We start from the raw sequence: 25,028 nt of genomic DNA, 5'->3' as shown, positions 1-25,028 counted from the left end.
AGTCCCGAGTCACCAGCACTGCTTCTCTCCGTGGTACTCCGTGGGCGCGTGCGCGGGCTTCCGAAGAAGGAAGTCCTGCCCCACAGAAGGTTTCGGGTTTCGCTCACAGCTTGTAGAGACGTTGCTACGGAGGGCGGCTGTAGGAGCACGGGACACTGAATCCTTCACAGGCAGCCATCAGTCTCTAACACCAAGCGCAAGAATCACAGGTACTTCCATCCATCACCAATCGGATTAGGGGGGGTGGCACTTGCCACCCTCCTCTTTGTGACTAGCTTCTTGAGCGCATTCCTCCTCCTATGTGGCGGGTTAGCCCAGATCCCTCCCCGAGTGTGCTCGTTCATCTCTGGCTTGCTGAGGGCAGACATGATTGCTTTTCATGTGTCCACATGCCCAGTAATGCCTCCTGGCCTCCTCCCTAAAGGATATGTTTCCAGGGATCCTTTACAGAGGTTGAACTGTTCGACTCGTGCACGCCGGCCAGGGTGCTTGCCCCGTATCTTTTGATTCCCTCTCGTGTCTATGAACTATGAGTCGGGCAGCCTAGTACAGCGTGCGATAGTTGCCCTTAACTTCCACTTCAAGATTTTACAGCCTGGTGCCTGTAATCTTCATTCCTTGCCATCACACTGGACCTGATAAACTGTGTTTTGTAATCATGACCTCTACCCATGACTGACCATTCGCACCGGGCTTGTCTGTTGCACGAACAGTCCGTTTGATTGCTTTTTGCTCGTCACATTGTATCACCAGCTTACAAGTGTCATCTTCCAATGACTGTCTTTCAAAAAAGAGTTTGGCCCTTGTGGACAGAAGTGGGGTAAGGGCCCAAATACTTAATAAAAAAAGAGGAAGGAACCCACACTTCATTGTATTTCACACCATTCAGTTTTGGATGAAAGGATAAACAAAACTTAATATGTTTATCATGGCGATTATTTACGCCGTTTTATTCATCAATTTTGTAAAAAAAAAGCAACTTTTGGTGGATATTATTTATGTCAAGAGAAATACCGCTGCTATTCACGTACTGACCAAAAAAGTTGTGATGCCTAATCTTTACAACACTAAACATGAATCAAAATACATATACAATATGGAGACATATAACTAGTATAAATAATTTACAAAAAAATGATAACATTTCAAAAAAAAGGGAAAGATGTCAAAGTATTTTTCAGTAACATCATTATAAGCATTTAAGCAAACATACACTTAATCACAAAAACAATATTTGACCACAACGCAGCCTTCCACTGAGTCTGCGTGAAAACAAATAACCTCTCGGTAGAAATGTTTTTAGGCTTTGAATTCCTAAGTATTTTATCTGTATTTCAAAACGTAGGACTTGATCCTGTTCGCCTACGCGTTTCGAGTTTGGGAGATTTCTTCGCAAACTCTCCTCAGGGCCAAATGAATTCTTTCCCCTGTTCCTTAAACCTAATAGTAAAAACACAAACACATTCTGGACACTCGTTATAAATTGCTCCCCTCAACCTGCTCCATCCTTCTCATATGTACAACTTTTAAAATGAAACATACCTCTGGGGACTTGAGGTAAGTTCAGTTCATCCAAAACACTTAGATGGATTTGTTGAATCTGTGCGCACAGATTCAACAAATCCATCTAAGTGTTTTGGATGAACTGAACTTACCTCAAGTCCCCAGAGGTATGTTTCATTTTAAAAGTTGTACATATGAGAAGGATGGAGCAGGTTGAGGGGAGCAATTTATAACGAGTGTCCAGAATGTGTTTGTGTTTTTACTATTAGGTTTAAGGAACAGGGGAAAAGAATTAATTTGGCCCTGAAGAGAGTTTGCGAAGAAATCTCCCAAACTCGAAACGCGTAGGCGAACAGGATCAAGTCCTACGTTTTGAAATACAGATAAAATACTTAGGAATTCAAAGCCTAAAAACATTTCTACCGAGAGGTTATTTGTTTTCACGCAGACTCAGTGGAAGGCTGCGTTGTGGTCAAATATTGTTTTTGTGATTAAGTGTATGTTTGCTTAAATGCTTATAATGATGTTACTGAAAAATACTTTGACATTGTTCCCTTTTTTTTTTTAAATGTTATCATTTTTTTGTAAATTATTTATACTAGTTATATGTCTCCATATTGTATATGTATTTTGATTCATGTTTAGTGTTGTAAAGATTAGGCATCACGACTTTTTTGGTCAGTACGTGAATAGCAGTGGTATTTCTCTTGACATAAATAATATCCACCAAAAGTTGCTTTTTTTACAAAATTGATGAATAAAACGGCGTAAATAATCGCCATGATAAACATATTAAGTTTTGTTTATCCTTTCATCCAAAACTGAATGGTGTGAAATACAATGAAGTGTGGGTTCCTTCCTCTTTTTTTATAAAATCTTCCAATGACGGCGCCCCCAGACGGGATCTGTCAGCCTGACGTGTTAAGCGGAGACCCCCTCACATTTTCAGTCCATTCATGCTAAAATGTGAGCGGCCAGTAGTAAATGCCTGATTTCTCCAGTGTATGTTTCTTTGCACTATACCTGTCCAGCATTTGCATACCAGCATGACCACTCCCAGTGGCCGTGCTTCAGAGTGAATCTGACAGTATGGTGCTACTAAGCGCTGCCACTCGGAGCAATTGTGCCTTTGTACAGGATACAGAGGTCAGTGCTTCTAAAGCATAGCCACTCACACACACACAATGACTGTTCCAACTCGCTTGCTTAGTTGTGCATGTCCGCATGATCTCTTCCAATTAATGTGCTTTTGCCCCAAATCTGGCAGCCTAAGCATGACCCCCGGCCCACCATGCGTGTGATCAAACACAACCCGATTGGCTGGTGCTGGAAAGCATGTATCCTCATACATGTCTTTTCATCTTCACAGTGAGTCTGTACTCTGTTCAACACGTTGCCTGTAAACTGTAGCAGCCCCCACCAACCGCCCCCCTACTCAATCTGTTCTCAAGTCTGGACCGGACACCATGGGTTCCTATCTCGTATCTTTGTCTTGCTTTCTCCTTCACTTGCCTGACTCCGTGGTGCCTTAAAATGGACCTTCGCACACCTGTCCCGTCATCTTGCACCTGCTAGCCTGTAAGCATCAATCAGTTTCTGCTTTCCTCATCTCCTTGCATTTACAGCCAATGGCCTATGGACGTGAATCCTCTCTCTGTTTGCAAAAAACACAGTTGATAGACAGAATGCAGAACAATGTCTTACATTCACCCCAGTACAAAGATCTGGACCTAAATCCATCGTTTTATTACACTCCACACCACCCTAGGTCAGACAATGGCTATATACAAATCAGCCTTGACCCTGTGCCTCATGGGAACAGTCCAGCCCGAACTACCAAGCCATGTCTTTCCTAGACCGGAATCAAGCATCCAAGGACCGGTTTCTGGCTATCAGCCTTCTTCAGCCTGGATAGCTTGACTCCAGTAATGTGGAGAGCCTGGGTCTCACGTCTGAGCATACCCAGCCCACTCGGGGTAGCGGGAAAGCTGGCCCTGTCATGGACTTTCTTTTTTTGTTGTTAATTTAATTAGCAGTCCAGTCATTAGGGCAAATGTGGGACATATTTTAAAGTGTTTACTAATTATATGTACTGCTATATTCAATGTTTTACGTTTGAGGTGATTTTACTAATGTCTTTTTACCGGGAATAATGAAAGTGGATCTGGATTGTGACTGATATGGGGCTGGACCCTAGGTCCAATGTGAGATAAGGTGCACAGGAGAGGGATGGTAGAAAAGTGGATAATTCGGCCTAGAGGTACTTGTGTTGAATCCTGGCCTGCTGGGATTTTAGTGTTTGCACTTAGGTCCAGACATTGCTCTTACTTTCAAATAACTCTCCACATGCTCTGTATACACACAGAATCGATCCATTGTTTCATGGTGACTGTTTGCAAGTAGATATGATGTGATCTACGGCTTGTAGGCTACCTCCAGAAGTGACAAATTGGGCCCGCAGTGGCCCACCCGAATGCACCCTTGGCCAACCCAAATAAAAATTGCTGGAGCCGGGCCTGTAGACAAGACGAGCAAGCTTTAGGTTGGAGAGTTTGGCCTTTGCTAAGAGCTCTTATTAGAGACATTGCCTTGAAGTCTCTTGTGGAGTGCTGTAAAGTGGATCTCTTCTCTAGCCTGATGTCCTTTTTTGTTTCCTCTACCTAGCGGTGACTGAGTAACCTTTGCCTGACATTGCACTGACCTCCGCCTGACTGTGCTAAAATTGTCTTCCACCTGACTGTGCTAAAATTGTCCTCCACCTGACTGTGCCGAAATTGCCCTCCGCCTGACTGTGCATAAAATGGCCTCCGCCTGACTGTGAGAAATTGGCCCCCGCCTGACTGTGCAGAAATTGGCCCCCGCCTGACTGTGTGGAAATTGGCTTCCACACGACTGTCTGGAAATGTGTCCTTCAACTGACAGTGGACTGTGGCCTGACTGTGCTAAAATTGGCCTCCACCTGACTGTGCAGAAATTGGCCTCCACCTGATAGTGCTGAAATTGGCCTCCGCCTGATTTACAGAAATTAGCATCCTCCTGACTGTGTGGAAATTGGCCTCCACCTGATTGTCTGAAAATATGGTCTCCACCTGACAGTGGAACTGGCCTCCGCCTGACTGTGCTGAAATTGGCCTCCCTGACTGTGCGGCAATCGCCTCTCCCTGGCAGTGCAGGAGTATGACCCACACACAGGAGTAAGCACTATTCGGGCTGCATCTCCCAGCCGCTTTGCATGGCCTTTGTATTTATTTAGAAGAATTCGCGATGTCTGAGTGAATGACGTTTACATGACCACGAGATTTAATCGGGATGTTCTGCCGCGGCCTTGATGGATGACGGGTCCAGCACGGGTGCAATCCAGGATTGATGTTCTGAGGAACCGAGCACCTCCTTCATCTGACTCCATATCCCGGGTGTCGGGCTCCGGTGCTCATCCGTCGTGTGTCGGGCTCCGGTGCTGTCCGCCTGCAGGCTGCAGCTCCGTGGCGGTGTCTGAAGGCCAACACGGCCCTGCGCTCAGGAGCTGCGACCAGAAGAACCCCAAGATGCTGTCGAGTCTTTGTTTGTTATTTTTTTTTATTATTAAAACTGCAATCCGTACATGGGTGACGTATAGTTTATTTGCATTCTTTTTTCCTAACAGGGGAGACCAGTTTAACTCCAGTATGACTGGGGTCTCTTAGCCGGCGCTCTGCTTAGCTGCACCTGTACACTTTCTGCGAAGCTCTCGCTCCCCATTTTTATCTTTCTCCGTTTCTCCAATTTTATCTTTCTCTTTTTTTCTTCCTCTCTCCACAGTCTTCCCTCTCACTTCTTGCTCCAATTTTCCTCCTTCCTCACCCACTGTAGCGCCTCGATCTTTCTCTCTTTTCGTCTAACTCATTGTTTCCCTGTTCTTTCTTTACTCTCCTATTTCTCTCTCTTATCCTCAGTCCATCCCACTCTCTCTTACCTCCTTATATGTCCCTCCTGTTTCCCCTCATCTCTTTCCTGCTCTCTTTTCACTCACTCCCTCCTCACTCACTCCCCTCACCCCTCACCCTCTTCCCTCACCCTCTTCGCTCACTCACTCCCCTCTCCCTCTTCCCTCCTCCCCTCACTCACTCATTTTTTCTGCTCACATGATTTTGCTTCAAGATGTTCGCCTCGGTGTTGGGGTTAAAAATCACTTTTATGGCTTCAATGTAAAAGGTCCGCCTGGCGGTGGGCTGAGATGCAATGAAGGAACCAGCGAGCGGTGCTAAAACCCCGTAACTGCTGGAGTGATCCCAGGTGGCAGAGGAATTAAATTCCGAGGCTGATGGAACGAGACCGCCCGCCACAGGGCGGATGCAGGGCAGGGCTAGGGTTAAAGTGACCCGGGGGATCCGTACGCAGCTGGGCCACACGTGACCCCTGGCCTGCCATGTACTGAACATTGGTGCATTAGAGTTAGATGCACATTTTTTTTAAATTCTTTCGAGAGATTCTGCGCACATTTTTTTTAAATTCTTTCGAGAGATTCTGCTCTTCTGGTAGAGATTAAGGCTGCGTAGCCGCTTGCGCTCTTACTGCACGGAGACAGAATGACTGCTGGTCTGTCCACTTGCCCTGATAGAGGAAGAAACTGCATGGCCACTTACTGCCATGATAGAGGAAGAAACTGCATGGCCACTTACTGCCCTGATAGAGGAGGAACTGCATGGCCACGTATTGCTCTGCCACAGAGGTAGGCTGCATTGCCCCTTATTGCCCTGTCGCAGACAGGGGCTGCATTGCCACTTATTGCCCTGATAGAGGAAGAAACTGCATGGCCACTTATTGCCCTGATTGAGGAAGAAACTGCATGGCCACGTATTTCCCTTGCCACAGATGGAGACTGCATTGCCCCTTAATGCCGTGCCACGAAGATAGGCTGCACAGCCCCTTATTGCTCTGCCACAGAGGGAGGCTGCATGCCCCTTATTGTCCCGATAGATGACCACTGCATGACCACGTACTGACCTGCCTGAGACGGAAACTGGTCCCCTGTTTGCTCTCGTAGTGATGATCTCCTGCTATTGATTCACACTGCCTGGCCACACACTCTCCCAATAGGGAAGGCAGGCACATGGCTGCTTGCTCTATTGCTAAAGGGGGAGGCAGCATGACCACTTGCTGCCCTGCTAGAGAGGGAGGGTGTGTGGCCATTTTCTCTCCTGCTGGAGGAAGAGGATGCAAGTCTGCTTGCTCTTTCGCTACAGAAGAAACCTGCATGACTGCTCCCCTGCTGGAGTCGGAGCTTGCAAGGTCGCTTGCTCTATTTCTAGAGAGAAAGTCTGCACAGCTGTTTACTCTCATTCCAGATAGTTGTCCTGCTAGTGATGCAACTCTCCTGCTGGAAGGTGAGCCTGCATAGCTGCTTGCTCTCCTACTGGAGAGCGAGGTTGCATGGCCTCTTGCTCTCCTGCTTGATATGAAAGCTGCATGGTCTCTTACTATGCTCCTGAAGAAGGAGGCCAGATTAATATTTTCTCCCTGCTAGAGAGGAAGACGGCATAGCAGGGCATGATCTCTTGCTAGAAACTGACTTGATTGCCTGCTTGCTTCCCCAACTAGGGAGTGAGGCTATAAGCCCCCTTGCCTTTCGGCCCTAGAAAAAGATTGCATGTGTCCTTGCTTCCTGTAAATGTGGAATACCTCTTAGCAGATTTCTCCCTGGCTAGATATCAAATAAGATTGGTTGCGTGCTTCATTGGTAGAAAAGAAGACTGCACAGTTGTGTGTTCTACTGCTAGAAGTTAAAGCTGCATGATTGCTTACTCTGTCTGCACTGGAAGGTTGCATGGCTGCTTGTTCTTTGCATTGATCAAAGCTACATGGTTGCTTGCTCTCCCACAAATGAAGCTTGTACGGCTGCTTGTTCTTCTAGAGAGGAAGGTTGCATGGCTGATTGACTTTTCTTCTAAAGAGGAAGGTTGCATGGCTACTTGACTCTTCCAGAGTCTTCTAAAGTCTAAGGTTGCTTGGCTACTTGACTCTTCTAGAGAGGACGGTTGCGTGGCTGCTTGACTCTTCTAGAGAGGACGGTTGCGTGGCTGCTTGACTCTTCTAGAGAGGACGGTCGCGTGGCTGCTTGACTCTTCTAGAGAGGACGGTTGCGTGGCTGCTTGACTCTTCTAGAGAGGACGGTTGCGTGGCTGCTTGACTCTTCTAGAGAGGACGGTTGCGTGGCTGCTTGACTCTTCTAGAGAGGACGGTTGCGTGGCTGCTTTACTCTTCCAGAGAAGATGGTTGCCTGGCTGCTTGACTCTTTCAGAGTCTTTTAAAGTCTAAGGTTGCTTGGCTACTTGACTCTTCTAGAGAGGACGGTTGCGTGGCTGCTTGACTCTTCCAGAGAAGATGGTTGCCTGGCTGCTTGACTCTTTCAAAGTCTTCTAAAGTCTAAGGTTGCTTGGCTACTTGACTCTTCTAGAAAGGAAGGTTGCATGGCTGATTGACTCTTCTTCTAAAGCGTAAGGTTGCTTGGCTACTTGACTCTTCTAGAGAGGACGGTTACATGGCTGCTTGACTCTTCCAGAGAAGACGGTTGCATGGCTGCTTGACTCTTCTTCTAAAGTGTAAGGTTGCTTGGCTACGTGACTCTTCTAGAGAGGATGGTTTCATGGCAGCTTGACTCTTCTTCTAAAGAGGAAGGTTGCTTGGCTGCTTGACTCTTCTTCTAAAGAGGAAGGTTGCATGGCTGCTTGTCTCTTCTCGAGAAGAAAGATACATGGCTGTTTGGCTCTTCCAAAGAGGAAGGTTGCATGGCCGCTTGACTTCAAAAGAGGAAGGTTGCATGGCTGCTTGACTCTTCTAGAGAGGACGGTTGCGTGGCTACTTGACTCTTCTAGAGAGGACGGTTGCGTGGCTGCTTGACTCTTCTTCTAAAGATGAAGGTTGCGTGACTGCTTGACTCTTCTTCTAAAGATGAAGGTTGCATGGCTGCTTGGCTCTTCTTTTAAAGTTTAAGATTGCTTGGCTACTTGACTCTTCTAGAGAGGACAGTTACATGGCTGCTTGACTCTTCCAGAGTCTTCTAAAGTCTAAGGTTGCTTGGGGACTTGACTCTTCTAGAAAGGAAGGTTGCATGGCTACTTGACTCTTCTAGAGAGGACGGTTGCGTGGCTACTTGACTCTTCTAGAGAGGACGGTTGCGTGGCTACTTGACTCTTCTAGAGAGGACGGTTGCGTGGCTACTTGACTCTTCTTCTAAAGATGAAGGTTGTGTGACTGCTTGACTCTTCTTCTAAAGATGAAGGTTGCATGGCTGCTTGGCTCTTCTCGAGAGGAAGGTTGCATGGCTGCTTGACTCTTCCAGATAAGACGGTTACATGGCTGCTTGACTCTTCTAGAGAAGAAGGATGCTTGGTTGCTTGACTCTTCTCGAGAGGAAGGTTGCATGGCTGCTTAACTCTTCTAGTTGCATGGCTGCTTGACTCTTCATCTAAAGTCTAAGGTTGCATGGCTGCTTGACTCTTCTAGAGAAGAAGGTTGCATGGCTGCTTGACTCTTCTCGAGAGGAAGGTTACAGGGCTGCTTGACTCTTCTAAAGAGGAAGGTTGCATGGCTGCTTGACTCTTCTAGAGAAGAAGGATGCATGGCTGCTTGACTTTTCTAGAGAAGAAGGATGCATGGCTGCTTGACTCTTCATCTAAAGTCTACGGTTGCATGGCTGCTTGACTCTTCTAGAGAAGAAGGTTGCATGGCTGCTTGACTCTTCTCGAGAGGAAGGTTACAGGGCTGCTTGACTCTTCTAAAGAGGAAGGATTCATGGCTGCTTCACTCTTCTCGAGAAGAAGGTTGCATGGCTGCTTAACTCTTCTTCTAAAGAGGAAGGTCGCATGGCTACTTGACTCTTCTAGAGAGAAAGATTGCATGGGCCTTGAAGATTGTATGGATGCTTTTTTCATCTTCTAAAGAAGGTACCATAGCTGCTTAATGTTTTCCATAGAATGATGCTGCATGGGTGTATGACCCCTTGCTAGATATTACAGCGGGATGTTTGCTTGCTTTATTGGTAGAAAAGAAGGCTGCATGGTTGTGTGCTAGAAATTAAAGCTACACAGTTGCATGACTGATTGCTCTTCTAAAGACAACGTGTTTGGCAGATATTAAAGCTGCATGGTCACTTCTTCTAAAGAGGAAAGTTGCATGGCTGCTTGACTCTTCTTCTAGAGAGGAAGGTTGCATGGTTCTTCTAAGTGGAAGACTGTATTGATGCCGTTTTCTTCTAAAGAAGGTATTACACCAGGGTGGTTGCTTGCTTTATTGGTAGAAAAGAAGGCTGCATGGTTGTGTGCTAAAAATTGAAGGTACGCAGTTGCATGGCTGATTGCTCTTCTACAGAAGAAGGTAGCATGGCTGTTTGGTGTTTGCCAGACAGTAAAGCTGCATGGTCACTTGCGCTCTTGCTAGAAAGGACAGCTGCTTGCTTTTAGACTCTTATGCATACTGCACAGGGTCCAGGTTCACTGATAATGATGGAGCCGGGGCACATGGCCACATTTTGAATATAAATTGAGAAGAATTGCAGTTAGTATGTGAGATTTAATGGGATTGTCACTTTGGAAATTTAAATAATTGTATCCATTTTCCGATAAGACAATGCTATTTATTTAATTGGGGAACATGTGCTTCTACCCCCTCTGCACACACACCACCCTTTCTGCTCATACAATTCTTTTTTTGGTACCTGCCACTACTGCTCACCATTCATGATTGACAACCGTTGAAAGTGGTGGAGTGAAAATACTTGCAGTGAATTCCAGTGATCAAAGCATACAAGCCAGATTTCTTCAAGAGAGGTTTCAGTTGGGTTTGGGTAGGTTCTCCCGGATAACGTTTTGAAAAAAGGGGGTCAAATATTGCATTTAAAGCAACATTTTTACATAATTTTTTAAGAAGCCATAACCTGTGAAAGGGCTCTCATGCAATATTTCTGTACTTCCAAGCCTGCCATCGTGTTTTCACTACTTGCAGTGGCCTCATCCTGTATGTGAGGAATCTCCTCACTTTTTCCTAGGCAAAAATGTGGCCAACGATGTGCTCCTTACGTCTAGAAATATCACCAGTGTGCCAGACCAAGTATTTTGCAGAGGACCCCCTCTTGCCAAGAATTGCATACATAACATTATTTTGTCATGGAAACCCCCATATTGTCACTAAGCACCACCACTGCCCCGTTTAATGGAGCCTTAACTGGCATACCTATATATGTGATAATTATTGTTGTCACATTGATAATTCAGTCCATTGGCGTGTACTTGTTTAAGATTTTGAAGTGAAATATCCAAGTACCTCCTGCAAGAATAAATCACAGCTGACTTAATTTTGTAATACTTTTTAGATAGTTGGCCACTGGCCCAGTGTCATGTAGAACAGCTTCAGCCAGTCCTGGCTTCTTCAGACACTACAATGCTGCATCCTGGAACTTGTAGTTCGTGTAACAGCCTAAATAGGGGGTGAAAATTCACACCCGCAGAGCGTTGTTTTCATTCACATCATGCACGAAAACAACCATTGACGTTGCGGTATATTTGGAATTTTGAACAGTGCAGACGTAAATATTTTCTGCCATACTTCACTAGCATGCAAAAGAAGATGATCAGGCCAACAGCAGTGGAAGCTTTTCTAACACAATTCAAGCTGATTAGAAAAGCGTAAATGTCAGAACGTGAGTGAAAGACTGTGGGACAGATTGTGAGTGTGTGCATGTGTGTGACTGGGCACCACACACAACTGTCGGTGCGCTGTAATGCAGCAGCCCCCTTTGACTGTGATCTTAAGTCGTGACACAAAGTTTTGGGACTTTTGTCTCTTTACATGCCTGCATCGTGATTTGCCAAGTCCTGTTGTACGCAGAGGTACATCCCACACTTTTTCAAGACTTCGAAGCTGGGCAGCAGCCACCCCCTACCACAGCACTGGCACCCACACACAGCCGGCTGTGTCACCTCTTAGTGCACCTTAATTACCCCCCCCCCTACTCACCACCATCCCCCCCCCCCCCCAACTTTCTGCGTTGGACTTCCACTTTGGGTGGAGCAGTCGCATTCCCCCCGCTTCCTGATGCTTCTGTGCTCAGGCTGCATGCCAAATCGTGGGCCGCAAGGGTTCAAAGGTCGTCCTAAATGCTAACTTTCCACCCATGTCTTGGAGCATAACTTGTTTTTATTTTTTAACTTGTTTAATGTATGTGGCATGAGGTGCTTTACAGAGACCAGTATTTTGCCTGTGGAGTTCATTGGAAAAATAGATTTTAGAAAACAGTACTTGATTGGGAAGCAGCGGATACCTAATTGGGATATGTAATTTTTTATATTACACATTTAGGCATGTATGTTTACATCACAAAAGTATATATCTGTATTACACATTTATAATTAGAAACCGAGAGAAATAATTTGGCTATAAATCACGTAATTTCTTTCAGGTGATGAACTCTGGAGCTAGAACCGTGTGATTACAATTTGTGTCTTCAGGCTCCACTGTCATGCATTTCGCCTCTGGGAGACACAGACCCTCTTGGTACACTGGGATTGGCATTCTAATCTTTTTATTTTTTCCTGTCCCTCTTTCTCCAGTGTGTCGCGGAATGCTATGCGGTTTCGGCGCGGTGTGTGAGCGGAGTGCCACGGACCTGTCTCAGGCCACATGTGTCTGCAAGAAAACCACCTGCCCTTCAGTGGTGGCCCCAGTCTGTGGCTCTGACTACTCCACCTACAGCAACGAGTGTGAACTGGAGAAGGCCCAGTGCAACCAGCAGCGAAGGATGAAGGTCATCAGCAAGGGCCCCTGTGGTGAGTTGCCGCGAGACCTCCCGTGTGGGGTTTTAAGCCAGCCTTCAATGAGCTGTGGGGAGGGGGTAAGGTCAGCCTAGGTGTAGCAGCAGTGGTGTAGAAAGGGTGCCAATGATTCCAAAGCAATCTAAGAAAATGTAACCGCTGCCTTTGGGTGGGGCAACAAAAGACTCCCATGATTGGGGTGCAGTGAGCTCCCAGGGGCGGCGACTCCGTTATGGCAGAGGAGCGTCGCCCCTCTGCTGCAGTCCGCAGACGCATGTAAAATAAAATTATAATAAAGCAGTTACTAAAACTGCTTTATTATCATTTTATTTTACTCCGCTGCAGAGCCGCAGCGGAGTCTAGAGGGCGGGGCCAGCAGGGGAAGGGGTCAGTCAGGGCACTGCCAGTGCACATCCCTTTGGCTGGCCAAACCGACATGCGCATTTGTATATCTCCAGGCTGTTGCTTGGAGAGATCAGCAGGGTTCAGGAAAACAGGCTCCCAGTCCCTGCTGGAGAGTGGAACCAGCCTGCTACACCCAATCCCATCGCCTCTAATGTTGGGTATTACCCACATGAGATCAGTGTCTGGATTGGCCCAGGGGACTTTGGGAGCCTGTGTGAACATAGAGTAGAAGAGGTGGTGAGGCGGCGGACATCAGGCTACGTTTTTTTTCTTTATTTTTTCCCTCGTGCTGCCCCACCGATTTCCCCTGCCAGTGGCAGTCATTGTGAGCGCCTCACATTTGTGGGCCCCATTGCCTCGGTACCTGCTGGACGAAAGACCCCATAACTCCACCCTACGCACCTGTGCTAGAAGTGTGTGGAGTGCAAATTTCTATAAGTAACATGCATTACCACACTGAAGAAACAATCCAGGTTCTAATTTTAAAAAGTAAAAGTTTCTAAACTCTGACCTTAAAAATGAAGCCAACCGTAAAGAAGATGGAAACCCTGAAACATATGTTGCATATATAGTGACGTTGTAATTGTTACCAGGTTGTCACAAAATCAGTAAAATGTCCAAACTTCCTTGATCACCCCAGCTGCATCCTATATTCAAAAGTTATGGCATAGGCAGTGCTTAATTTGAGGCGGTGGATACTGATGGGGCCACTGGCACTCTTTTTTAGGGACCTGCACTTATTTTACCTCTCCAGATGTTTCTCGATAGCAAGAGAGAAAAAAGTACACTAAGGTTAAAAACACAAGAAGAAAAAGACTGAAAAAACGTCACAAAGGGATATAGCAGGGACTCGCAAGAGTGAGATAATAGGATAGGAAGTGCTTGGCAGTGGATTAGAGAAGTCTGAGTGAATTCGATACTGCGCAGCATTGGTATCCGGCCCGCCTACATTTCATAGCACTGGCCGCAGGCTTCTAAGCAGCAGCTCTGGGCACCACACCGGCAATCATTCTTTCAAATATTAAGCACTGGACATAGGATAGGCTGATTGGAGGGGTTCAAGACAACAACCAGTCTCCAGTCAGCCCAGGTTACAAAACTAGTCCCTCTCCACTGGGATTTCCTACATTGGAACGTTGTCTTCCACCAACCTGCTAGACACCTGAGCTTGGTCCTCGCACACATCCACTGCACCCGCAGCGGTGGCCGCTCCTTCTCCTACATCACGGCCAAGACCTGGAACGACCTCTGCCTCCAGCTCTGTACGGCCCCCTCGCTGGCAGACTTCAGAAAGAGGCTCAAGACCTGACTCTTCGACAGAGACACATCGCCCAGATACCTCTTAGGGTGACAGAGTGCGCTTTACAAATGCTGATTGATTGATTGTCTAGGAGAGAGCTGGGCACGTGGCCATATCCTCGCCGCCAAGCTCTGGTGCACTCTGGCCAGTCATGGCTGTCTGCTGCTCCCTCTAAACCAGGGGTCTCCAAACCGGTCCTGGAGGGCCGGATCCATGCCAGATTTTTTGGATATCCCCATTGAGATACATGTAGTAATTTTAAAAATCTGGCATGGATCCGGCCCTCCAGGACCGGTTTGGAGACCCCTGCTCTAAACAGTCTGGATATGTTGACTTAATAAAGTAAGATACAGGGTCTTATGAGGGAATTCGGGGTACCGCAGAACTAGAATCTACAAACGAGTGTTTCATTTGAACTAGATGACTTATCATACAGTTATCCCACAGTCAAACCTCTTTACAATTATTGTGCAAACCGGGCCCAAGATCTCTTTTGTCAATTCCCTTCAAAGCATTATTTCAATTCCTCAAAGGTACTCATGCTTTCTTTAAACATGTTTACCAAAGACCCAGATTTTAAATCTTAAGTAAAGATGAGCGCACTGTGTCTTAAAAAAATATAACATTTTCATTAACGATAATGCAAACTGTATATAAAATGTTGACATTAATGTTGGAGCTAGCCAAATCCAATAAAGCAATACGAAGATAATCAGCAGGGCTACCTAATTAATATGATCAGTCCTACAACTCAACCTCGCAGAACTGAGAACTAATCACACAAAACACTTTCCATTATTATAATCAATGAATACATTAGTGGCGATGTGCACAGGGCCATTGTATAGAATCTAGACAAAGAAATGACGACTAAAACGTTCTTTCTTTGCTCTCTTAGCCGGGAGGTGCCTTTATCTGGACTCTACAATGCCTCCCTTGAATAATTGTGTTCTTTCATAGATAATATAATCGGTGCATAATCAAGTTCCAAATGAAGTTTCATACTTAGAATGGCAAATGTAGTCCATTTCTTCCAACCTCCAACGCCGCAATCGTCCTTGCAACAATTCCACTTAAGTTGTCATGGTTTCCATTCTCAGTTGGAAATATCAAAGGATGTTCTTAAGGAATGTATCCTAATGTGGAAACTGAGTTTGCATCGTTGCTTTTCAGTAGATACAAATCATGTTTCCTGAGCTAGCTTTGACATTAGATGTTCAATGCAAGGACAGGCGCATAAGTCTTTGATCGATTGGCTAGCTCCATTACCTTCCGTTTCAGCATATTGAGGTATTACTCCTTTGTGTCCATATGGATACAGGTCTAGGTGCCCCTCGCACGGACGTGTGCCTCCGAGAGGTATCTATAATATCTAGGTCTTCAATTTCCAGGAAAACAGTTGTCTCTAGATCATAAAGTAGTAGATCTGGACTCAGCGAGAAGTTTCTCCATCAGGAAGCTAAGTGCTGCCTGGTTTGTTTTTGCATCTTATCTTCACGACTGAACAGAAGGTGCACATTTTCATAGTTCTGCATACATAACTTTGTCATTTTGACGACAAAGTTGTGGAACACAAGTGTGTACGTCTGTATGCATCTTTTCTGAAAATTGAACCCAGACTTACCAAAGAATAATAGTGATTCAAATCACATAAGAATCCAGATAGATTCTGCTTTTCGAGGTGCCAATGGAATCAATAAAAGAGTGACTGTACTATTGCATCAGCCTTCTGCCGACAAAAGTCACTGGATTCAGCACCCTGACCTACACTTTGTGGAGAATTGTTAGCAAGAAACTGGCTCGTCTGCTCTGGGATCCAAAGGTCAGAATTGGCTGGTCCTGTAACTTCAACGTCACACACCAGCCCCTACAGCGACTTGTAAAGTCTCTCAGTTAAGAGACTTCCAAGATAGTTGTAGAAGGACTCCCCTGGGAAAGAGGACATTTTGAATTTAAAATGGATCCCAAACGTGCTACTCTTTCTATTTAGTTATCAACTGGTCAATACCCAAAGCCCAGTGTTATTAGGGTAACGTGGCAAGCGTTGAGGCTAGTCGACCAGAGACACCTACCCCTTGAAAGAAAGTAAGCTGGGGAAACAAATGGGGTGTCCTACAAGTTGATTAGTTCAGGGTGGATTTGCTTGTTCACCCCTTCCTGACAGACTTGTTTGCCCCCCCCCCACCCCCCTCTCATGAGACTTTTCCAGCCTTGAGGGTGGCTGTTTGTTTCTGCTCCACACAATTTTGGCATCGAAATTGGGAGAACCGAGACACTCTCTGGATTGGTTCCACAGGTAGTGGTGGGAGAGAGGTGGGGAGACTTCTAGACTCTGGGTCCATCTAAACTAAGCATTGGCAAAGGCAATATGGCTCGCCTTTCGTAGGCAAGCGCCAACCTCTTGGCTTTGCATATACGCTTGTTTGCATTAGCACTGTGCACACATTTTGGTTTGCTGTTCCAACATGGCAGTCAGCCATGGTGCAGCGGTAAAGATAAAAACACAGAAGGCGATTGGAGGAAAGCTTGCATTTTGTCTACCACTGGCAATCGCTCGAGGGAACATTCCAAACCATTGTTCTTATGCCCACCATGCCACCTCAATTTGGACCCAACAATATGTAAATCTTGACCCTGCTCCATTAGGAACAGTCCAGCCCGAACTGCCAGGGCAGATCCTACCTGAACCGGAACACAAACAACCCAAGATCAGGTTTTCCCAGATGTGGGTCTTATATTCACTGGGCTAGTCCAGGGAGGACCTGGCCTGGCAGTTCAGTCAGGGCTGTCCTGTTGGAGGACGAGCAAGACTGGTTTGCATATGGATGGGTCCAAACTGAGGTGGTATGGTGGGCAAAATAACAATTTGTTAGCATGCTACAGAGTACTTGCCGGTGGTTAGTCAAATTGCAAGCATTCCTCCCATTTCCTTTTGTGTGGTTAAAGGTAAGAAAAAGCCAAAATGGCCACTGTGCTGCACAGTGCATGCATGTGAGGTCACAGCAACCATCTTGGGAAAGTGAGCAGATCAGTAGCACTTGGCAACTGGTGGGCCATCATAAGAAATAAATAAATAAATAAATAGCACTGATCCCCTTGAAATTAAAAATAATATATATAAATATATATATGTGTGTGTGTATATATATATATATATATATATATATATATATATATATATATATATATATATAATCTACAGGCGGTCGCCAGTAGGTAGTTATAGTTAGGATTGACTACCATAGGAAATCCGCAACATTCTATTGGGAATAACTCTGGCGCCGATTGAGGAATTTGCGTGTAATTTTCCAAAATTTTGGCCCGCTCCACTCCTTCCCTGGAAGTTTCGGGGGGATTCGTGAAGTGGGGGCTGAGAAAAAAGGGGGTCCCAAAACGTGTTTTCCCCATGTTAATTTCCATAGGACGGTCTGCCAAGTCTACAGCCCGAACCGCTGAATGGAATTACGCCAAACTTGGTAAAAAAAGTAGGGACTGGTACGCAGATGTGCCTTTGCTATATTTGCTGAAAATTGCTCCTGTGGTTTTTACGAAAATTAACTTCAAAAACACATATATATCTATATGCGCGCTTCGAGCGCTTACTGGTTCGCGTACCGGGGAGCGCACCCGGCGCACAACGGGAGTGCGCAAGCGGAAAGCTGATTGGCTATTGGGTGTCTGACAACATTCTAAACAATCCGGAGAGTCCGCCATCTTGTGTCTCGGTAGAATCGAGACACAAGAGGTGAAAAATGAAAGGGGGATATAATTAAAAGGGGGCAGAGTAGACGCCCCCTGACCCCCTAGGTTTTCTGAGGGGTGCCTAGAAGGACCCTGAAGGGCAAAAAAACTTTTTTTTTGTTGTTGAAATTTTCGCGTGGTAAGCGCAGGGTGCGTTCTCAGGTGCGCTCTCCGGTACGCGCACCCAGAGCGCACCAAGGGGAAAACAGAATTGTAAAATATGTAAAGAATACAGCTCTTTTTTGAGAATTGGAGGTAGTTCTGTAAAGAACTTTTTTTTTCTTTTTCTTTTTTAATACTTTTTTACAACGATTTTATACATTTTTTGTATTTTTTTCAGGGGAAAAACAAAACCAGGGATTCCAAAACTGCTCAACATGAGCAAAAAAAAAGATGAAAAATTAGGGACGGGGAGGGCAGCGGTGTTCCTGTCTCTTCATAGCAATGAGTTCAACGCTCTGCTCCCCATAGCAGAGCAGTTCATTACAGTCCACGCAAAGAAATGTTATGCCTGCTAAGACCGGCTGGATGTTAGGGATCATTCTTCCATGTGGTGTTCCCGAAGCTGTTGCTCCACCAGTGGAGGTGCTGGCGCCATCTCTTCGTGCATTCTCTGAAAGGTCTCTGACACTCTCCCTGGCAAAGTTATTTGAGTGTATTCTCTGGACATGCCTAATTAAGGTGGCATTTCCAAAGCTATATTTTCTATTAGGATTGCCTCTGGATAAAATAGTGCCACATATCTTGCAGGTTACCTTAGCAGCATTAACCTTTTTTTTTCCTTCAGGGATGTCAAAAAATTTCCAAATGAAGTGGTCCTTTGTTTTGTGGTGAGGAGGGTCCTCAGGCAAAAAAACCATAAGAATCACTGCTTTCAGCCATTGCTGTAGAACAGAAAACTTTGCGAAGCAGATAATGCACAGAACACCTCTTGCTCTCTCCAAGTACAAAGCAAAAGTGAGAGAAATGGGTAGGGTTCTCAATTTTTGGGGAAAAAAATGTTCTGAACCAATGAAAAGTGGTATTTTAAGGTCACATGGCTTGGCGCGCTTACGCTACGCGCCCCAGAGCGCTTCCGGGGCGCTTACGCGGCACGTACGTGGGCGCTTCCTGGAGCGCTTCCGGGGGCACTTACGGAGCGTGTAGTAGTGACGTTTTGCTTGTTTTTCGGGAATGCGTTTAAAGTTCAAATACGGTTCTAAAATATTATAAATAGTACTTTTATATATTATTATTTACTTTTAATACAATTTTTTTTTTCCGATCGCTACGGGCCCCGGAGCGCTTCCGGGGTGCTTACGCGGCACGTACGTGGGCGCTTCCTGGTGCGCTTGCGAGGGGCGCTTACGCGGCACGTAGCAGTGACGTTTTGCTCGTTTTTCGGAAATGCGTTTAAAGTTCAAATACGGTTCTTAAATATTAAAAATAGTACTTTTATATATTATTATTTACTTTTAATACAAAAATGTATTTTTTTTTCCGATCGCGATAGGGCGCTCTTGCTGCGCGTACCGTGAGCGCACCAGTGCACAAATAATAAATAAAATATATATATGAAAAACATGTAAAAAATTGTTTGTCACAAATATAGAATTAGGAAATAATTAGAAAAAAAATAAAAAAAATTATAGATATAATAATTACCTCATTAAAAAACAATATTTCTCTTAAAAATTGTAGTTTTCAAACTCGTTAAAGTTACGAATTAGCTTTTTTAAAAAGTTGCAAATTCACTGAAAAAACCATAGGTTTCACACACGTTATAGTTAGGAATTAGCTTTTAAAAAACCATTGAAATTCACAGAAAAAAACCATAGGTTTCACAATCATTATAGTTAGGAATTAGCATTTAAAAAACCTTTGAAATTCACTGAAAAAACCATAGGTTTAACACTCGTTATAGTTAGGAATTACCATTTAAAAAACCTTTGAAATTCACTGAAAAAACCATAGGTTTCACACCTGTTATAGTTAGCTGAACATTTTACTCGTACAAAAGCATTGAAATTCCCACGTTATAGTTAGTTGGACTCACTATAACTCGCGCGCCCGCAATCCACTGCTGATGATGTCACATATTACATCATTCATGACATGGTCAGTGACATCACTGATTACATCACTGATGACATCTCAAATGACATCACTGATGACATCATCCAGTGTCTGTGTGTTTCTGAAAAGTTAAAATACAATTAAGTTAAAGTTAATAATTTACATATTGAAGAATGAGTGGATGTACGAGTGTCTGGATGAAGGATTTAGTAGGTGCGTGACTGACTGTATGAGTGAGTGATTAAATGTGTCTTACTGAATGCATTGGTTAGTGACTAAACTGTCTGAATATGTGCATCAGTATGTCTGTTGTTGTGTAAGCTGCTGCATGTGTGAAACAGTAGCTATATGAGTGGCTATTTGGGTTATTGATTGGTTGTTCAAGTATTTGTATGTGAGGGTCAGTGTGTGTGTGTGTGTGGGTGGCTGGGAGGTGTGTGACTCTGCATATATATATGTGAGCAGTTGATTCACTTTGTATATGTGTTCAAGAGTGCATGTGGAAAGAGCTGTATGGGCGGTTGACTATGTGCATGGATGTGTTGGTGAGTGAAAGGATATCTCAGTGCTCCATGTCCAAGTAGGTACATATGTAAAACACAGTGCATGTGAGAGTTGCCATATATAAATGACTATACATGAGAGCCTTTGATTGCGTAAGTGACTGTATGGTTCAATGTGTACTTGTATCAGTGATTGTAAAAGAGAGTAAGCATGTGTTACTATATATTTGAATAAGTAAGGTTTAGTGTGTATAACTTTGTAGTTGAGGAAATGGGAGTGTGATTGATTCTCTGCATAACTGACTAGGTGTTTGAGTAACTCTGTGGATGAGTGTCAGTGTGTAAGTGTCTGTATAGGTGTATGACTGGATATGATGGTGTTCTATTGATGAGTGACCGTATGTATGAGTGATTGTATGGGTGAATGAGTGGATGTGTGTGTAGACCTAGAAATCAGTGAGTGCGTATGTAGTTACTGGTATTGGTGTGTCAATAATTTCAGGAATGGTAGTTTGTATTTAACAGTGGGTGTATCAAAGGTTAGATTAGAGTGTGAGGAGGTGCATTGTATTATCACATGGATGATGTCTTCATCAGTGATGTCATTAGTGATGTCATCAGTGATGTCATCAGTGATGTCACTGACCATGTCATGAATGATGTAAAATGTGACATCATCAGCAGTGGATTGCGGGCGCGCGAGTTATAGTGAGTCCAACTAACTATAATGTGGGAATGTCAATGCTTTTGTAGGAGTAAAATGTTCAGCTAACTAGAACAGGTGTGAAACCTATGGTTTTTTCAGTGAATTTCAAAGGTTTTTTAAATGCTAATTCCGAACTATAACGAGTGTTAAACCTATGGTTTTTTCAGTGAAAAAAAAAAAAAATATATATATATATATATATATATATATGCACCAAACAATTTCCACCACTTCCGACGTGCGGCGAGGAAGGAACACAGACCACCACAGCGAGTCAGGCAAGATGCAGATTTTATTTGCGTTTCTTTCCCAGCCTGCAACGACGCGTTTCGGGCTTCAAGAGCCCTTGATCACATTCAGCAATTATCGCGACCGTTTAAAGTTTTATACGTTTTTTAAACACCAAATGTACACACCCCCTGCACTGCATGGTCAGTAGGTCACATGATTACTAAACATGGTAAAAAGACTATCACACGGATCTGTGTCTTTCCCAGGTTATTTTACAAAAATATATAATTTTTGATTAAAAGTAATGTTTTACTAACTGCTTAAGTGCGAGTTTGAGCAATTATTATGGCATAGTGGTTTTTTGATGTGCCATTGTGAAGACCACTGATATATGTCATTAGGCTTTGAATAATAGGTTAAATCCATTTATAAAGTTTTTACCCAATATGGGTCATTGACACAGTATCTTAAAAGATTTCTTTCTTTATATTTGCTTAAACCACTAATATATGCCATATGTACATTACGGCCTCTAATCATGTGTTTAGAATCAAAAAAATGCAAATACTATTAACCCATGACAGATTTCCAACAAATTTAAACATAAAGTGCTTCCTGTGATAATAGTGCAAAAAGAAAAAATGATAAAAAATGTGTGTGGCGTGTAAACAATGCTTTCTTAAACTGGTCAATTAAAAATTCTATAGTCATACATTACTATGCGTATATAGACATACAGTATTATATAATTCATTATTACAGTCAGTATTAATCAGTGTATGTGTTACATCTGAAATGAAGTTAGGTACCATATGCTATATTTTTTCAAAAGTAAGTGTAGGCTATTCTGAGGACAGGAGGGATTCATGGGAGCTGACATGGCAGAGGGAATGAACATGATTTATGATAGGGCAGAAATTACAGTGTAACGATAGCTGTATCTTGAGCCAAAACAGATGGACACTTTATTCCTCTATAGATATGTATACATATCCTCCGAATTATTGAGGCCCCTGGGCCACTTGCTGTCTAATTCCAATATGAACTTGGTCTCCAGCTGTCTGAGCTTTCTCTCTCTGTTTCCGCCGCGTTTAGATTTTGGAACTGCGGCGATAACAAAATAAGAAAGACAATTGATGTCTTTATTATGGCATTTGGCAAAATGCCTGGCCACCGGATAGGTAACATCATTGTGGAGAATGGCCCTCAGATGCTGAAGGATCCTGACATGCACCTGTAGCTTTGTGCTTCCCACATAATTTAAACCACAGGTGCATGTCAGGATGTAGACAGCAAAGTCTGTCTTGCAATTGAAAGTTCCCTTGATGGACACAGGGGATGTATTAAAAGGGGTCTCATATGTCGATTTATTGCAGCCAAATTTACACGCCCGACACGTGGAACATTTTTTAAACCCCTTCGTGGGTTGAAGCCAAGTTGTCGGTTTTCTGGTTTCTGGTGAACTTTTGTCCAGATCATTGCCCATGGATCTTCCCTTCCTAAAAGTTACAGCAGGGGGAATAGATAATCTCTCGCCCAGAATGCTGTCAGTTAGGACAATCGGCCAATGTTTATGAATAATTGACCTGATTTTCCTTTCCTGATGTGAGTAGGTAAGGATTAATCTGGGATTATCACAGTCGGTAGTTTCAGTGGTGGTTTGAACCGAATCATCTTTGAACAAGCTGCTTCTAGGGCGTTCTTCTGCTCTTTCAATGGCTGTGTTAATAACTTTATTACTGTAGCCTCTTACCCTGAGTCTTGTGCGCATATCAACAACACACTGTTTGAAGTCGTCTTCATCGCTGCAAATACGTTTAAGTCGTAAGACTTCTCCGTATGGTATGCTTGCGATGAGGTGTTTCGGATGTGAGCTATTTGCATGCAATGTAATATTGCCAGCCGTGCTCTTCCGATGTAAGGTGCTCTGTAAGGAGTTGTTAACAATTCTTAACTTCACATCCAGAAATTCTATTTCCGAGGTGTGAATGTGGGAAGTGAAAGTTAGGTTGAGATCATTTTTGTTGATGCTGTCGACAAAACATTGAGCGGATGCTGCATCTCCGCGCCATACGACGAAAACATCGTCGATGTATCTAAGATACAACAACACATGTTGGTCTACCACCTGCTTATATTCATGCTTAAGGACCTGCTCCTCCCACCAGCCTACGTGTAAACACGCATAGCTGGGGGAAAAGCAGGCCCCCATAGCAACTCCCCTGCTCTGTTTATATAAGATGTTATTAAACAGGAAAAAATTGTTATGTAGGCACCAATCAATGAGCTCTACAATCACCTTGTTGTGCGCATACATTTCAATGGGTCTAGTGGCTAAGAAATGTTTTACTGCAGCTAGTCCTTGCGTGTGATTAATACTGGTGTATAAGGATTCTATGTCTAAGGTCATTAGACATAGATCCTCAGACCAATTCACATGTTTGATTTTTGTAAGGAAATCACCAGTATCTTTTACATAACTTGGGAGCAATTTCACCAAATCCTGTAAGAAATGGTCGATGTATTGACCAATATTCTCGCTAGCACTATTAATGGCGGAAATGATAGGTCTGCCTGGTACAGGTATTACCTGTTTATGTATCTTAGGAATAAGATACAAAACAGGCAAGACCGGATGTTCTTTATACAGAAATGTACTCTCCTCATTGGAAAGCAAACCTTCCCTTCTCCATTGAGCTATCATTTTTTGTACCAATAGTCTAGCATTGTCATATTCTTTGGAGGTGGTTTTTTGGTAACATAGTGTGTTGCCCAGTTGTTTTTCAGCTTCCTCTATGTACAGTTTTTTAGGCCATAACACAAGGTTGCCTCCTTTATCGGACTTTTTTATCACGATGTTACAATTGTCACCAAGTTTTTTAACCAATTTGTTATATGCAATTCTCCTGAACATAGCACCTCGATGATATTTGTTGTTTTTAGTGCTAATATTTAGCTGTTTAAGATCTCTTATGACCATATCATGATAGGTGTCAATGGAGTCTTTTGGCATTAGGGGTACAAATTTAGATTTATTTCTAAAAGGACTCAAACCCGCCCCCTGTTGAACAAAGTCAATTTTTCGCAGTCTGTCTTGGGTAGATATATCAATAGGGTCAAGAATTTGGCTGTTAGACTCCTCTTCCTCTAGAAGATCGTGCATAGTTAGTACCCCCCCAACATCTGCAGCCTGTAAGAATGGAGTTTCCCCACTTGCTTGCACACTATTATCAGACACATGATTTTGATTTTTGTCTGCTTTTAATGCAAAGTGTTTCATAAGTTTGAGTTTTCGTATAAAACAGAGTGCGTATGTAGTTACTGGTATTGGTGTGTCAATAATTTCAGGAATGGTAGTTTGTATTTAACAGTGGGTGTATCAAAGGTTAGATTAGAGTGTGAGGAGGTGCATTGTATTATCACATGGATGATGTCTTCATCAGTGATGTCATTAGTGATGTCATCAGTGATGTCACTGACCATGTCATGAATGATGTAAAATGTGACATCATCAGCAGTGGATTGCGGGCGCGCGAGTTATAGTGAGTCCAACTAACTATAATGTGGGAATGTCAATGCTTTTGTAGGAGTAAAATGTTCAGCTAACTAGAACAGGTGTGAAACCTATGGTTTTTTCAGTGAATTTCAAAGGTTTTTTAAATGCTAATTCCGAACTATAACGAGTGTTAAACCTATGGTTTTTTCAGTGAAAAAAAAAAAAAAAAAAAATATATATATATATATATATATATATATATATATATACACACACACACACACACATTTATATGTATATATAC

At 43.7% G+C, this 25,028-nt stretch overlaps 1 protein-coding gene across 2 annotated transcripts in view; it reads left to right on the top strand.

Moving 5' to 3' along the window:
* The window catches only part of LOC147663021 (agrin-like), a 558,200-nt gene that overhangs the window by 507,664 nt on the left and 25,508 nt on the right, over positions 1-25,028 (top strand). For both annotated transcript variants that reach the window (XM_086950728.1, XM_086950727.1), the window contains one exon: positions 12,087-12,302. In XM_086950728.1, the coding sequence (XP_086806854.1) occupies positions 12,087-12,302 (216 nt within the window). The remainder of the gene's footprint in view (positions 1-12,086; positions 12,303-25,028) is intronic.

The sequence above is a fragment of the Lissotriton vulgaris genome, unplaced genomic scaffold, assembly GCF_964263255.1.
Source record: "Lissotriton vulgaris unplaced genomic scaffold, aLisVul1.2 SCAFFOLD_1172, whole genome shotgun sequence".
Classification (NCBI taxonomy): Eukaryota; Metazoa; Chordata; class Amphibia; order Caudata; family Salamandridae; genus Lissotriton; species Lissotriton vulgaris.
The sequence above is the reverse complement of the archived record's forward strand: the minus strand, read 5'-3'. Positions and strand labels throughout refer to the sequence as shown.